At 37.4% G+C, this 13,779-nt stretch overlaps 1 protein-coding gene across 1 annotated transcript; it reads left to right on the plus strand.

Annotated features, from left to right (window-relative positions):
• Positions 1–7,547: 7,547 nt before the first annotated feature.
• On the plus strand, positions 7,548–13,435 carry DNAJB4 (DnaJ (Hsp40) homolog, subfamily B, member 4). The gene is made up of 3 exons (XM_010286351.1): positions 7,548–7,916; positions 10,858–11,432; positions 13,048–13,435. The coding sequence occupies exons 1-3, from the start codon at positions 7,706–7,708 to the stop codon at positions 13,279–13,281; spliced, it is 1,020 nt and encodes a 339-aa protein (XP_010284653.1). The 5' UTR covers positions 7,548–7,705; the 3' UTR covers positions 13,282–13,435.
• The last annotated feature ends 344 nt before the right edge of the window (positions 13,436–13,779 follow it).

The raw sequence follows: 13,779 nt of genomic DNA on the forward strand, positions 1-13,779 counted from the left end.
AGAAAATATTTTTGTTGAAGCTAGGGTTGGTAAACTTAAATATAATTAATTTAATTGTATTGGATAACTTTGTATCATGCAATTTCATATAATATATCTTCTTGAACCAAAAGTAATCCGACCAGATCATTCCAGACAATACTATCGACTTAAATATAGAAAGTATAGTAGGTATATGTCCTATGAAGTACTGTTTCACAGTGATTTAGGTATATCTCTAATGGAAGCCAGATTATTTTTTTAAAACATGACTATACCTATCCCACTACCTTTCTTCCTTTTTAATCTGTAACAAAATTAAGTCAACAAGTCTTTCTAATGTAAGATTCAATTGTCAGTGAATTGCATTAAATTGCGCTGTTGCATGTGCCTCAGGAAAGAAATTATGATGTATGTAGTACACAAACTGGTAAATACTTTGGGGTGCATTTCAATTTGAATCTTTTACACGAAGAGTGTCTCAAAGACACAATGCATGCAGTGTGGAAATATAAAAGAAGTGTGCCTAGTTACTCAAGTATGCTGTTTAACAAAGTGAATGTCACTGTCTATTGTAACTTTATAATTCTCCTAATTTTTTAAAGTTTTTAGGTGGTATTTTGTTTTCTTATGTGATTATTTATTTAGATATAAAATCAGCCACAGAATCCTTATGTACAATGAACTTTTTACTTCCATCACAGTAGCAGCATGTTTCTGTAGAAAACTGAAGTAAAAATTTGATAAATTTGGGTAGTTACTTGGGTATGAAGGGCATGACTAAATGATGCTTTTCTTTTAGGGCCATTAACTGATTAGAAAGAGCTGTTATGCTCTGCAGGTTTCACTTTGCATTTTCTGTTAGCTATATAAAAAAAATTTCAACTATTTGTTGCTTCTGTTGTAAACTCTAACATTTATTTCTCTGAGACCAGCTACTGAATATTTCTGTAGTGAAACTCTGTTTAATGAATTAATGAATGCGGTTTGCGTGTGACAAGGTCTTATTCATAGTCCAAAAGTATAAATGTAGTTCAGTCAACAACTACGTACAGTTAAATATGATGGGGAGAAAAGTAATTGTCAAAATTTTTGTTTCTTTGGGAAAATAATGCATGATCTTAGATGAAATTTTACTATTATATACATGTGTTTTCTTCAAACCATTGTAGATAAATGTCAGTTTATTCCATTCATTAATGTAGGTTTGCAAATTTTATGATACTAAATGGTAAAAGAGCTTTTTCTGGGGAGGGATTTGGCTCCTCTGCCTTGACATTTACATGCACATGTATATTTATAGTTGTGATCTGTCTGGAATTTGCCTTTGTGGTTTTGTTTGCTCTTTAACTTGTTCTGTGATCTAGTCCTGTCTTTTTGCGTTTTTTTTTCCTGAGGTTTAATAAGTGAGGAATGTAGAAGAAATGGCTTAATTTAAAGGAAATAATGAGCATTTTTATTCCACTTCAAATACTTTAGGAAATAATGACACTGTTCTGTTTAGAAGTTTTTCCTTAAAATAACGTTATACTGGTGCTAATTTATGATTAATCTAGAATTTGTGTTCAGTGTAACTATTTTGTGAATATTTCCTTGGCTGTATCTTAAATTATTTCAGTTATTCCTATGAAGATTTCTTTAAAGAAAGCAATTAATCCAGAGTTAATATTATCAGTGCAACTATTCTAAGACCTTGAAGCGGTATGACCTTGCACCCACTGTTCTGCCAAACTTAGAATGTATAGCACTTGGCCATATGTGTGTGAGTTAAACTGTGGTTGTTCAGAGAGAATAATGGGAAAGGTATTTTAAAGGAACAATGCTGAATATGAGTAGTCAGTCTCAGAAGGGAAGGTGAACTGTTGAAGGAACAATTTGCAGCTTCCTAGTGTATATTTCATAAACACTTTCAGATTAAAAAAGGAAGTCTTGTATTACAAAAGTGAATGTCATTTTCTTGGTTTTGATCAAAGAACACAGAAAATACTCTGTAGATAAGAGTGGACTTACATTAGGCAAGTTCTGTATGGTTTCAAAATTTTATTCCAATTACTGAGAATTAATAAATTGTCTATTTGAATTTTTAATAATTTGTTGCAGTTGAAGATGTACCAATTTTTCCCCCAGTCAACTTGAAAAAGCTTGAACTGAAATTCCCATTTTATGTATTTGTTCCTTAATTTGGACTCTAACAACACTGATGAAGGGAAGCACTGAACAAATACTGGCTGCTAACTTTCTCAGTGCATAAGAGTACCTTAAAGTAGCTTACAAGAAGAGGAAGACACATCTGAGACTGCCTAGTTTGGCAGAAAATTGGTTTATAGAATTGACTCTAAGCAAAAGCTTCATAGACACCATTTGATACTATGGTGATGATAAAAACTTTTTTCTCTGTATGCCTGAAATGGAATGCAGCTATTTTTTATACAGTCTTCAAATACAAACAATTGATGATATAGATGGTTAATTGATGAATAATGTGGTGTATCAGTCAGAGAAATAGATGTGATGTGATAGAATGAGGAAGAAAGGTAGCTAATTGATGGTGGCTTTTTATCTGTTACGATTTTGAGGTGGCGTCACAGCCAAGTGCATTACTGGATTGGTATGTCTGAAGTTGCTTCGCACTCAAACAGGAGCACTCTTAATCAAAGTCTTGGATTATGGCCTTACTAATTTTATAGTTACATAGTTTAGTGGCTTGCTTCTTGGAGGCTTGAGTAAGTTGCAGGGTACACTACTGCTGGCTTGTCACAGCTGAGGCTAGCCCTGGCTACATGGGATCTATTGGGCTGTGTGCTGTTAATGCTCCCTAAACAAATCAAATCACAGCAACCACCTCTCCTTTAAGTAAAAGCTAAAAGTCCAAATAGAGGGTGGGCATGCATCCCAGTATGCTGCACTTAAGAGCACATGTGCATACGGTGCAGGTGCCGCATGGTACTTGGACACAAGATGTAATTCTCTGAAGTAAGGGGTGACTAAAATGCAAGGACTCTGGGAAATGGGCTGGCTGACAAAATGCCCTGTGATGTTTATAAGTGCTACTATGAAAGAGGTAGACCTTGAGATAGAAATGCAGAAACTTGTAAAGAACAAAATGTTCCCGTAAATGAGTTCATCTGTCCCACACTAGGTGATGACCTTATCTGGTTTTGTAGAGGACCCTTATCCAGGCATTTAAACAAAAAAGAAACAACTTACTCAAGCATAGAATGATGGAATCATAGAGTATATCGACGTGGAAGGGACCCATAAGGATCATTGAGTCCAACTCCATACTCCTCACAGGACTACCTAAAGCTGTGACTAAGAGCATGGTTCAGATGCTCGTTGAACTCTTGACAGGCTTGGAGCTGTGACCACTTCCCTGGGCAGCCTGTTCCAGTGACTGACCACCCTCTCAGTGAAGACCCTTTTCCTCATGTCCAACCTGAACTTCCCCCAACACAGCTTCATTCCATTTCCTTATGTCCTATCTCTGGTCACCAGAGAGAGGAAATCAGCACCTCCCCCTCCACATTCCCCCCTTGAGGAAATTGTAGACTGCAGTGAGGTCACCCTTCAGCCTTTTCTTCTCCAAGCTGAACAAACCAAGTGACCTGAGCCATTCCTCATATGTCTTGCCCTCGAGGTCTTTCACCATCTTGGTCGCTCTCCTCTGGACACACACTAATGGTTTGATGTCCTTCTTATACTGAGATGCCCAAAGCTGTACACAGTACTCGAGGTGGGGCTGCACCAGTGCAGTGTAGAGTGGGACAATGACCTTCCTCAACCAGGTAGCTATACTGCACTCGATGCACCCGAGGACATGGTTGTCCCTTTTGGATACTGGGGCACACTGTTGATTCGTATTCAACTTGCCATCAACCCCAACCCCCAGATCTCTTTCCACAGGGCTGCTCTCCAGCCTCTCATCCCTCAGTTTGTAGATACCAGGTTTACCCCATGCCAAGTAGAGAATCCAGCACTTGCTCTTGTTAAATTTCCTGTGGCTGGTGATTGCACAGTTCTAGCCTGCTTATCCAGATCTCTCTGTAAGGCTTCTGTACCATATTGGAAGAGGAATCAATTCACAGTCTGGAAAAGTTTTTTAAATACTTCCACTTTTAGGTGTATACGATAATGGGAAGATAAGACTATAGTAGTAAACTGGGAACTGGGGTTCTTTAGCCTGGAGAAAATGAGGCTGAGGGGAGGAGACCTTACCATTCTTTACAACTGCCTGAAAGGAGGTTGTAGCAAAGTGGATGTTGGTCTCTTCTGCCAAGTAACAGGCGATAGGACAAGAGGAAATGGCCTCAAGTTGCTCCAGTGGAGGTTTAGATTTGATATTAGAAAAAAATTTCTTCACTGAAAGGGTTATGGAGCATTGGAACCGGCTGCCCCGGGGAGGTGTTTTGAGTCACCATTCCTGGAGGTATTTAAAAGATTTAGATGCAGATGTGGTGCTTAGGGACATCGTTTAGTGGTGGACTTGGCAGTGCTAGGTTAATGGTTGGACTTGATGATCTTAAAGGTCTTTTCCAACGAAATGATTCTGTGATTCTGTAAAACTAAATATGTAGGTTGGTTTTTTTTTTTAAAGCTGTTTTGTGTTCTGTTTATCTGTGCTTATTTGAAGGGACTGCAATGCCAGAAGTCCTTTTTGTGGAGAATATATGAAGGATTTTCCTTTCGTTTCTTTTGTTAATAGCTCTGAAGAGGAATGTGGGATAAAATAACAAAATTAACAATAAAGAATTGCAAAGATCAGATACTCAGAATTCTAAAAATCTAGCAGCTGTGATTTATTATCTGTCCTTGAAACTGCTCTAATACTAGAAGATTGGAAGATATTAAAACTTACCACATTTACCAGATGGATTTCACTGTCTGAAGTGCTGGTATGGTCGGATGTACCCAAATGATCATCCACGTGATCAGTAGATGTTCATCTTGTGCACGCTAGTCTTTTAATTAAAAAAAAAAAAAGTATTCACTAATTCTAAGAATCATATCTCTCAATCCATGACAAATTGGTTAAAGAACTTGATAAGCATGTGAGAAGAACTGCAGCCTACTTGTATTTCCAAAAGATCTCTGATTTGAGAGGGGGTGCTCCAGTTATCCCATCAACTCTTAGAAGATAATGGGATTCCAGACTGTAAATTAATTCTGACAGGAAGATATCATGCAGGGCAGGAAGTGCAAGTAATGTAGTCGTTGCTGCACACCTCGCTCAGAATCTTAAGTAATTTCATTTTTAGGGAATAACTTACCTAATTAGTGTATAACTTGGCACTTAAGCCAGAATAGCATGTTCCCCTCTGTAGGGAGAGAGGATGCCTGAACACTTACTCACTGTGACTGTCAGCAAAAGTCCCAGTGTGACTTTTTTGTTGTTAGTAAAATTTGTTCTGTAAGTTTTGACATTTGAGGGGAAGAAATGTTTAATTTAAGAAAGAATCCAGACTATTTGGTCTCTTAGTGAAACCTGGGAAATTAATTACTATGTTTTACAAAATCGGGGGGAGGAGGGGAGCTCTAAGCCTTGCTAATTACAGATCCTTGAGTATTGTTTTGATATTTATAAGGTGTTTAATATAATATTCTCAAAGGGGAAAATTTCTTATACCTTGTTTTTTAAACTAGCATATGCACACTCTGCCACTTAAATCAACCAGAGGTTTTTAAAAATTTAATGAAAAATAACAGTCCTGAAAATAGTCTGAGCTATTGCTGTTCTGAAGATTCTATTATGGCAACACAGTGACACCAATATTATGGGGTCTCAGACACTCACTGGTGGGAATGCTTCAAGTGATGTAAGTTATGACCCCACCAGAGGTTGCTCAAACCATATCATGGAAGCACAGCTCAGCGTAATAACTCCTTGTACTGCTAGTTTTGCAAGAGAATTTAAGGCTGCTCTAAATCTTATTCTGTCAATAGTGAGACATATCTGAGAGACTTGATGGCAAGGGGAGCTGATTCCTTCTTTTGATACCCTTTGGCCTCTGTTACATTTTACATAATAACTACGGACATGCAAAAGTTCTTGCTTTCTCAAATATTGTAGTGAAGTCTCATCTTTGTGCTGTTCTGTCTTCATCTTTCCTACCCCTATTCCAAGGGGAATTTAAAAAGAAAATAATTAAGCAAATCCTGGATACACTGAGGGAATCTGATCAGTTCTAGTGCAGAAATTAGAAAATAATAGATACGATGTGAGGAACAGGGGGATGACACTTTTTTTCTTTTTTGAAAAGTCCCTAATCTAGATATGACCAAAACTTGCATATTTTAATACTTTGTTCCAGGCAGGAGTATTTTTCAAGCTATGCTAATCAGTCTTGAAGTTTATCGCCATACTGACCAGTAAGGATAATTTCTTGACGTATAACTCTTCACTAAGAGCCAGAAGAAATCTTGCAGGATGAAACTTCATACCATTCTCTCTGCAGAGCATGAGAAATACTTCAGTAGTAAAATTTGCACTATGTATTATAAACCAAATGTGTAGGAACCAGGTATTTTTCTCTTACTAGTATCAGATGAAAGCCATTTGCTTAGAAGTCACGTGTATGAACACATCTCTAGGCTCAATTATAAAGTTACCTGTACGAAGAAAATTAGGTTCGACTAGCTTCCTTCATAATGATAAAAGTTTAAGCAAAGCGGCATATAGCAGCCAAGGGACCATCAAACTCAAGTGGGAAACACTAACCTTTCTGATTCGGAGTGCATTATATTTGAAGTTGTTTTCCAGAACCTGCTCTGACTTAAAAGGGGGCTGATCAGAAATGACAGAAAATTTCTCCTTAACCAAAAGGTACTATTAAGAAGATTAGGGACTTTTTAAAAAAGAAAATAGTGTTGTGTAGGCAGGGGCTGGAACCCAGTTTTGATCTGCTTTAATTGAGTGGCTTAAGTTGTGGTAAAACTGAGTGGTATTTTTTGCTCAGATTTGATTTGTTACTGCTTAATAGTACATGGCTGCAGTCAACTCTGGTTGAGGGTGGCTTAATTTTATTTGTAAAGCAGGTAAGTTACGCTTTCTGAAGCTTTGTGGTTAACCTGGGTGTAAAATACTTTGTAGTCTTTGCTGGAAAGGGTAAAAATCCATGTTGATATATTTGGAAGACGGTTATACTGTCTCTATAGAAACTGTGAAGTAAAATGCTATAATTACTTTATATGGACTACTGCGTTTTCTGTTGGGGCAGTTATATCTTTAGAGCTGTCTGGATTCAGCCCTGGTGGTGAAAGGCACTGTATCACACTATTAAACCTTTTAAACTTTCCAGTTGCTTGAGAAGGGAGGAAATAGAAATTCAGCATTTTCTCTGTGTGTGTGTGCGAGCGCATGCGTGTGCGCGAGAGAGAGTGAAAGCTGTGCAGACTGTTCAGCTGGGGCAGTCGGGGAAGTGACGTCCTGTATTATTTGTCGTTCTAGAAAGAGCGGAGACACGTACTGTAGGTGGGAGGACTCTAAAGAGGGCTGTGTCTTGTCCAGTGTGTATAATTATTTATAAATGAGCAACGGGGGAAGGAATGAAATACGGAGAAGCTGTCTAGTGTTTCTTTAACGTAACAGAGAGTTTCTTGATTTGTAACATCCGTTTGTTTTAATTCCAAATTTGTTTTTTATTTTTCCTTCTCTAGCATCTCTGCGTTGCTAAGACACTGGACACTGCTTTCTTTATAGCAAGGAAAATCTGAATTCCTTCAATACAGGATGGGGAAAGATTATTATTCTATCCTGGGAATTGAAAAAGGGGCTTCTGATGAGGATATCAAAAAGGCTTACAGAAAACAAGCGCTTAAATGGCATCCAGATAAGAACAAATCTCCCCATGCAGAGGAGAAATTCAAAGAGATTGCAGAAGCTTACGAAGTGCTGAGCGATCCCAAAAAGAGAGATATTTATGATCAGTTTGGGGAGGAAGGTACGTATACTCTGTTATACTCTGATCAGTCACTTCATTATGTTGAACGAAGCAAAATAAATGTAGATGATGCATGAAAACATGATATGTGTTGATTTTTAGGCAATGTATTTGTATTGCTTGGAAGTTTGACTCACCAGGTTTTTTAATGCAAAATGTATTGCATAGTTTTAATGCTTGATCTAGTTTTAATTTGTTATTGTAATGTGGTTTTATGTTTTTGTTTATTTGTTGTTTTTTTTTTTTAAATCACAAATACTTGACAGGCAAAAAGTTAGTGAATTGAAAAGGTTTGTAGGACCCCTGAACAGTTTTCTGGGATCTCTTTCTGCTATCTTCCCTTGCCCTAGCACTTTTTGAGGTGCAGTTTTAGAGAGGTGTATGCTTTTCTTAATTTTTGCTAAAGGGCAATCTGCTTGATCTAGGCAGGACAGTCCTTCTGAGCAGAAGCCCAGGTGTCCAGTCTGTAGTTGTCCTTGGCTTCTTGCCTGGAGAGGAAAGAATTTGGCTGATGTCATGAAATACCAGAACAATTTTTTAGCTTTAATTGTAAACAGTGATAACATGCCAAGAGAATGAGGCTTCAGAAATGTCATATTTATCCTAAAATGGTTATCTGTAGAGGATGACTTTTTTTTTTATTTTTGACCAACATGACTTTCAGTCTTATGATTGAGCAACAGAGGAAGTCATTAACATCCCTCCCCTTAAATGTATGGTATCAGAAATTCCACATGAAATAATTACTTCCATTGTGACAAGTAGGTCCACTCACTCATTGTCGTTCACTCAGGGTCATGTTTTTTACTAATGTAAAGGAGGACACTTAAATAGCAGTACTTTGGGGAAAAATGGGTTCTTATGAATGCAGAATAAAATTTGGTCCTCTGTTATCAGTGGGACTTAACACAATTGTTAACTTCCATAAATTCATGTAGAAGACCTTCAGCTTCTGCAGAGGATACAGGTTTTTTGGTCTTTTGTTCCATTGCATGTGTTCAAACCTTTAGTGCTGTTACTGAAACATTTTAGGAAAAAAGTGATAATGTAGATACCAGAGACCTTTTCCTCTTGGATCTTTTGCCTTCTTGTACTTCTTCCTTCTCACCTACTGCCTTCTTTCTGTTTATCATTATAAACCTATTTACTTTGTGGTTTCATTTGCATTTTAAATTCCTGTGCAGCAGATCATCCTAACTACTTTCCCAAAATACCATTTTTGTCACTTTTACCGAAGAGCTTGAAGTAAAGCACATAAAAGCAATGCGGCCTTTGGCATCCTAGTATTGCATACTTGAAGACAGAGGGTCAAAACCTAGATGTCTATTTGATTGGGGTATAATATTAAACCGAAGTATGAATTTTTAGAATGGTGAATCTGGAATTACGTCCTGACGCCTCAGTTGCCCTCTAAGTTCTTGAGTTGCATCTGAGAGTGCAACTAGTAGTTGTGAGAGAAAGGTGGCCAGGGGGTGGGAGGAAGGAGGAAATATCAGTGTTTTTACAGCCAGGAACTTGATGTACCTTCAATAACAACTTTTGATTAGGTATTCCAGGAGGTGTCCTTCTGCTGTCACAGATTGAATCCACTGATCCGCTTGTTTTACTTCAACAGTACTGTGACAGAAGGATGTACTGCATGTCACTTGGTACTTCTAGTGTGGACTGGTATTGAGATCGGGAAAGCTTTCTCATTATAATGTCTTACTTGGTTACTGTTGATAACCAGTGTTAAGCTTATGCCTAGAAGGTTTAAAACACTAAGCCAAAAACCGCAACCCCACCACTTTCAACTTCAGGGAATGTGTGCTTCATTAATGTAAGCCTTCACATTTTTATGGCTATGGAAGTAGGATAGCAGCTGTAGTACTAAGCTGCTATAAGACTGGAGAGGAAAAAAAACCAAAACACCCCAAACAAAAAAACCCACCCACATTGTAAGTTTAGAAATAAGACTCTATTAAGAAGACTTTCAGTCTTTCATCTTAAAGGTTTGAGAAGGTGTCCTGAAATGGTCAGTGCAGCAGAGCACTAACTATTACGAGGAAATACTTAGAGATCACCTATTGGGAAAGAAGCATTTAAGTAAAATGGTTTTTAGCTGGGTTTGGAATGAGAGAGTAGGAAGTACAAGGGACTGACCAGTGAGAATTGTATGGGAAATCTTATCAGGAAGAAATGAGATATAGATCTCTCCTGGTGGAATATAGAAGAGAAAAAACAAAGTAATTTGAGAACATTCTGATTTTTTGCACAGAGATACTGACAGTATGTACAAGATTTTTGTACCCAAATAGGTCTTAGGAGCTTCCAAGCTATTTTTATTTGTGGCTGGATTGAAAAGAGTTCCCAAGTTTCTTACCTATTTTATGTCATAGGAACACAAGCTGTGATAAGTTTGGGACTCTGAGTTGAATACTAAGGAAGCGTGTGGCTACTTGACTATTGGCATATTACCTTTTATTCAAACTGAACTGCAGGAAAACAGACGTAAAGCTAATTAACACTGGGTTAAAGCTGAGCTATGGAGAGTGTGGAAAATGCTGCATATGATACTGCATAATTTTCCCAAGAATTGATCTTGAAGAGGGATGCAACTCCCAGCAGGCTTTGCAGAACAAGAAAAGATGAAGTCAAGCAGACCTGTCTTCTGTTTTAGGATGCTAATTCTTTGAATAACTGGCTTCAATCATATGAAATAAAATTGGCAGTGTCAGAATACTTGTTTTTCTGAAGTAGAAGTCATTCTAGAGCTTCTGAAACTTTGTTGCTGTTCAAGCTATTACTAGTTGGTATTGCATAGTCTGGTGGTGAGTCCTCATTGAAAAGGAGACCTTTCACTCTACTGCAAAGACCGTGTCTGACATCATTACACTCTGCAATAGGAAAGCTTATACTAATATTCCATTTGTTTTTAACTTTGCTGATTTGTCTTATTTAGGCCTGAAAGGAGGAGCTGGAGGACCTGATGGACAGGGTGGTACCTTCCGGTACTCCTTCCATGGTGACCCACATGCTACATTTGCAGCTTTCTTTGGTGGCACAAATCCTTTTGAGATCTTCTTTGGAAGGAGGATGCCTGGTGGCAGAGACACTGAAGACATGGAGGTGGATGGTGATCCGTTTGGATCCTTCACTAGTTTTAGTATGAATGGTTTTCCAAGGGAAAGGAATACAGTTGGTAGCCAATTACGTCGTAAACAAGATCCCCCTGTAATCCATGAACTTAAAGTGTCATTGGAAGAGATCTATCATGGCTGCACAAAAAGGATGAGGATTTCACGTAAAAGGCTTAACCCAGATGGTCGAAGTGTCCGAACAGAGGACAAAATTCTTACTATTGAGATAAAAAGAGGATGGAAAGAAGGCACCAAAATCACTTTTCCAAAAGAAGGTGATGAAACACCCAACACAATTCCAGCTGATATTGTTTTTATCATTAAAGATAAACCTCACTCTCACTTCAAGAGAGACGGATCAAATATTATCTATCCTGTTAAGATCAGCTTAAGGGAGGTAAGTTTCTATTTTGGTAGAACTCTAAATGTTTAAACATGTTACAGTGTCATACAATGGCTATGCTGCACAAGCTGTATGGCAGCAGTAAAGCTTTGGTTTGGTGGTGGTTTTTTTTTTTCAATAGTGTTTCATTCTTGTGAAGTCAAAGTGTGACTTATTAGTGGAAGCATTAACTGTTTTGATGTAAATGGAGTATTCTTTCAAGCTGTTTACTAGAGAGGTGGAAGAGAATGAGGGTAGAAGGGTAAGAGTAAAGGTTGATACATCTTAAATGTTCGTACTCTGCCTTTCTAGCTGAACATGTATTAGGCTGCAGTAAGAAACACAAATACAGTTATCAAATACATCCAGTATAGGATGCACCTTACTACTGTGATTTGCCACTTCTGTAGGACAAAGTAGAAATGTCTTAAATATTTTCACTGCCAACAAATTCTGAGCCTGCCTTTTTATGTCATAAGTGATTTCAAAGTACATAGAGATTGACTTCATGAGGATAAATTATTGTGAACAGGTGTTAATAGAGCTATATATAACAACAAAAATTGTATAGCTTTTTAAAATTCCGTTCCAAGCCAAATCACATTGCCTTTCAAAAGGAAAAATCAGAAAGAGAACTGAGCAGAGTTCTTAAGGGTCTGAAGCCTTGACATGGTCATCACTGAAAAGATAATGTAGCTGTATGTGTTGTGGTTTTTCTTCATAATTAACATTAGGTAGAGAAATAAATTCTTGCTTGCATTATAAGCTCTTTGTGTACATTATGAGCTCCCTTCTTAAAAGATTCTTAACTAAACATACATCTGAGGGGAAGCACCTAAAACAGGATAAGGGAGGGAGAAAAGACAGTATTTAATGTTGGTGTGGGTAATACAGTTCCTTCATAGATAAAAGGCTATTTAGGGTCATTGCATTGTTATGTAAATTGGACATTATCAGTATAGACTAAGTGTGCTGAATCAGGTGAAGTTGGAGGAATCAAAATGTTATTGTCAGAGATGCTAGTAATGAAAAGAAGCTATTGGATAAAGCAGGAGAAACTCTGTGATGTTTTAATTTTGGTGCACCAAAATAGTTGTTTGCTTTTCTTTGAGCATCACAAACACTCACCAACACATCACAAACACAACAAGATGGCTGAGAAATTTGATATGCCTCTGCATAGATGCTTAAATGTTGTTCTGCAATTGGATATAATATAAATTGATAGTGTATTAGAGTAAACCCCTGTGCGATGTAAAGAAACAGAAAATGGAACAGCACTCATAAATTTCCAATGGAAATTGAGAAGCTGGACATCTCTAGAGAAGTACGAGTGACAAGTTCGCTTTGTGCTCAACTACCTTATTTGATAAAGTTTTTGAAGACTATATAAGCTCAATTACCCCCCAGTAGCCATTGTGCAAGATTGGAAAACTCTGTGGTATTCAATGGCAAGTTGAAGCCTTCCCTTTTTAAGAGAGGAACAATGTATTTGAATTTTGACATCTCAGTAGTGCACAGTGGAAATACTATTTAGAATGCTAGTCTTTTCTAAATAATCCAAACTCAGTTGTAGGTACAGATAAAGTTTTGACCAATTTCTTTTTCTCATGATGCAATTTTTCTTTAGGCTTTGTGTGGCAGCTCTATCAATGTGCCAACGATAGAAGGAAGAACCATACCCATGACAGTAAATGAAGTTGTAAAGCCTGGGATGAGAAGAAGAATTATAGGATATGGTTTGCCATTTCCCAAAAATCCTGACCAACGTGGAGACTTAATTATAGAGTTTGAAGTAATTTTCCCAGATAACATTTCTCCAGCATCAAAAGAAGTACTTAGACGAAATCTTCCAGTTTCATAAAATGAAGACTGTGTATGTCAGCTGTTTAAATAGGACACTGGAAATGCAGAAGACTGGCAAGTCTGTGCTTTAGAAGTGCAATCTGTAACAACTAGTGGAATATTTGTTTTTTTGTTTTGTGGGATGGGTGGGGGGGAAATACTGTAATGCTGCATGAGAAGAAAAGGTTAAGTACAAGTCATACAGGTGACTTCTGCAGTAAAATTTACAGAGAAAACCACTCATTTTATTTTACATCTTCCTAATCAGAGAAGTTTATTCATTATTTTGCCTAATGTAAAATGTAGTTGGTTTTTACAAAGTCAGTGCTTATTTCTGATACAGTACTTAAGCCTCCAAGTACTTTATTTCTTACATCCCTACTGTATCTATAACATTACCTATTTATACAGAAATTGGAGATAGTAGTAGAAATACACAAATGTATAAATATTTTAAAGAGCAAAACATGAAAGGTATCATTTTGGTATGTTGCCTTCCACTGCACAAAGTATTGGC

This window comes from Phaethon lepturus, unplaced genomic scaffold, assembly GCF_000687285.1.
Source record: "Phaethon lepturus isolate BGI_N335 unplaced genomic scaffold, ASM68728v1 scaffold12854, whole genome shotgun sequence".
NCBI classification, from domain to species: Eukaryota; Metazoa; Chordata; class Aves; order Phaethontiformes; family Phaethontidae; genus Phaethon; species Phaethon lepturus.

Bases quoted from the DNA above. Each gene is read 5' to 3' on its own strand.
- DNAJB4 (XM_010286351.1), top strand. From the start codon at position 7,706: ATGGGGAAAGATTATTATTCTATCCTGGGAATTGAAAAAGGGGCTTCT. The intron at 7,917-10,857 runs GTACGTATACTC...TGTCTTATTTAG, and splicing joins TGATCAGTTTGGGGAGGAAG to GCCTGAAAGGAGGAGCTGGA. The intron at 11,433-13,047 runs GTAAGTTTCTAT...ATTTTTCTTTAG, and splicing joins TTAAGATCAGCTTAAGGGAG to GCTTTGTGTGGCAGCTCTAT.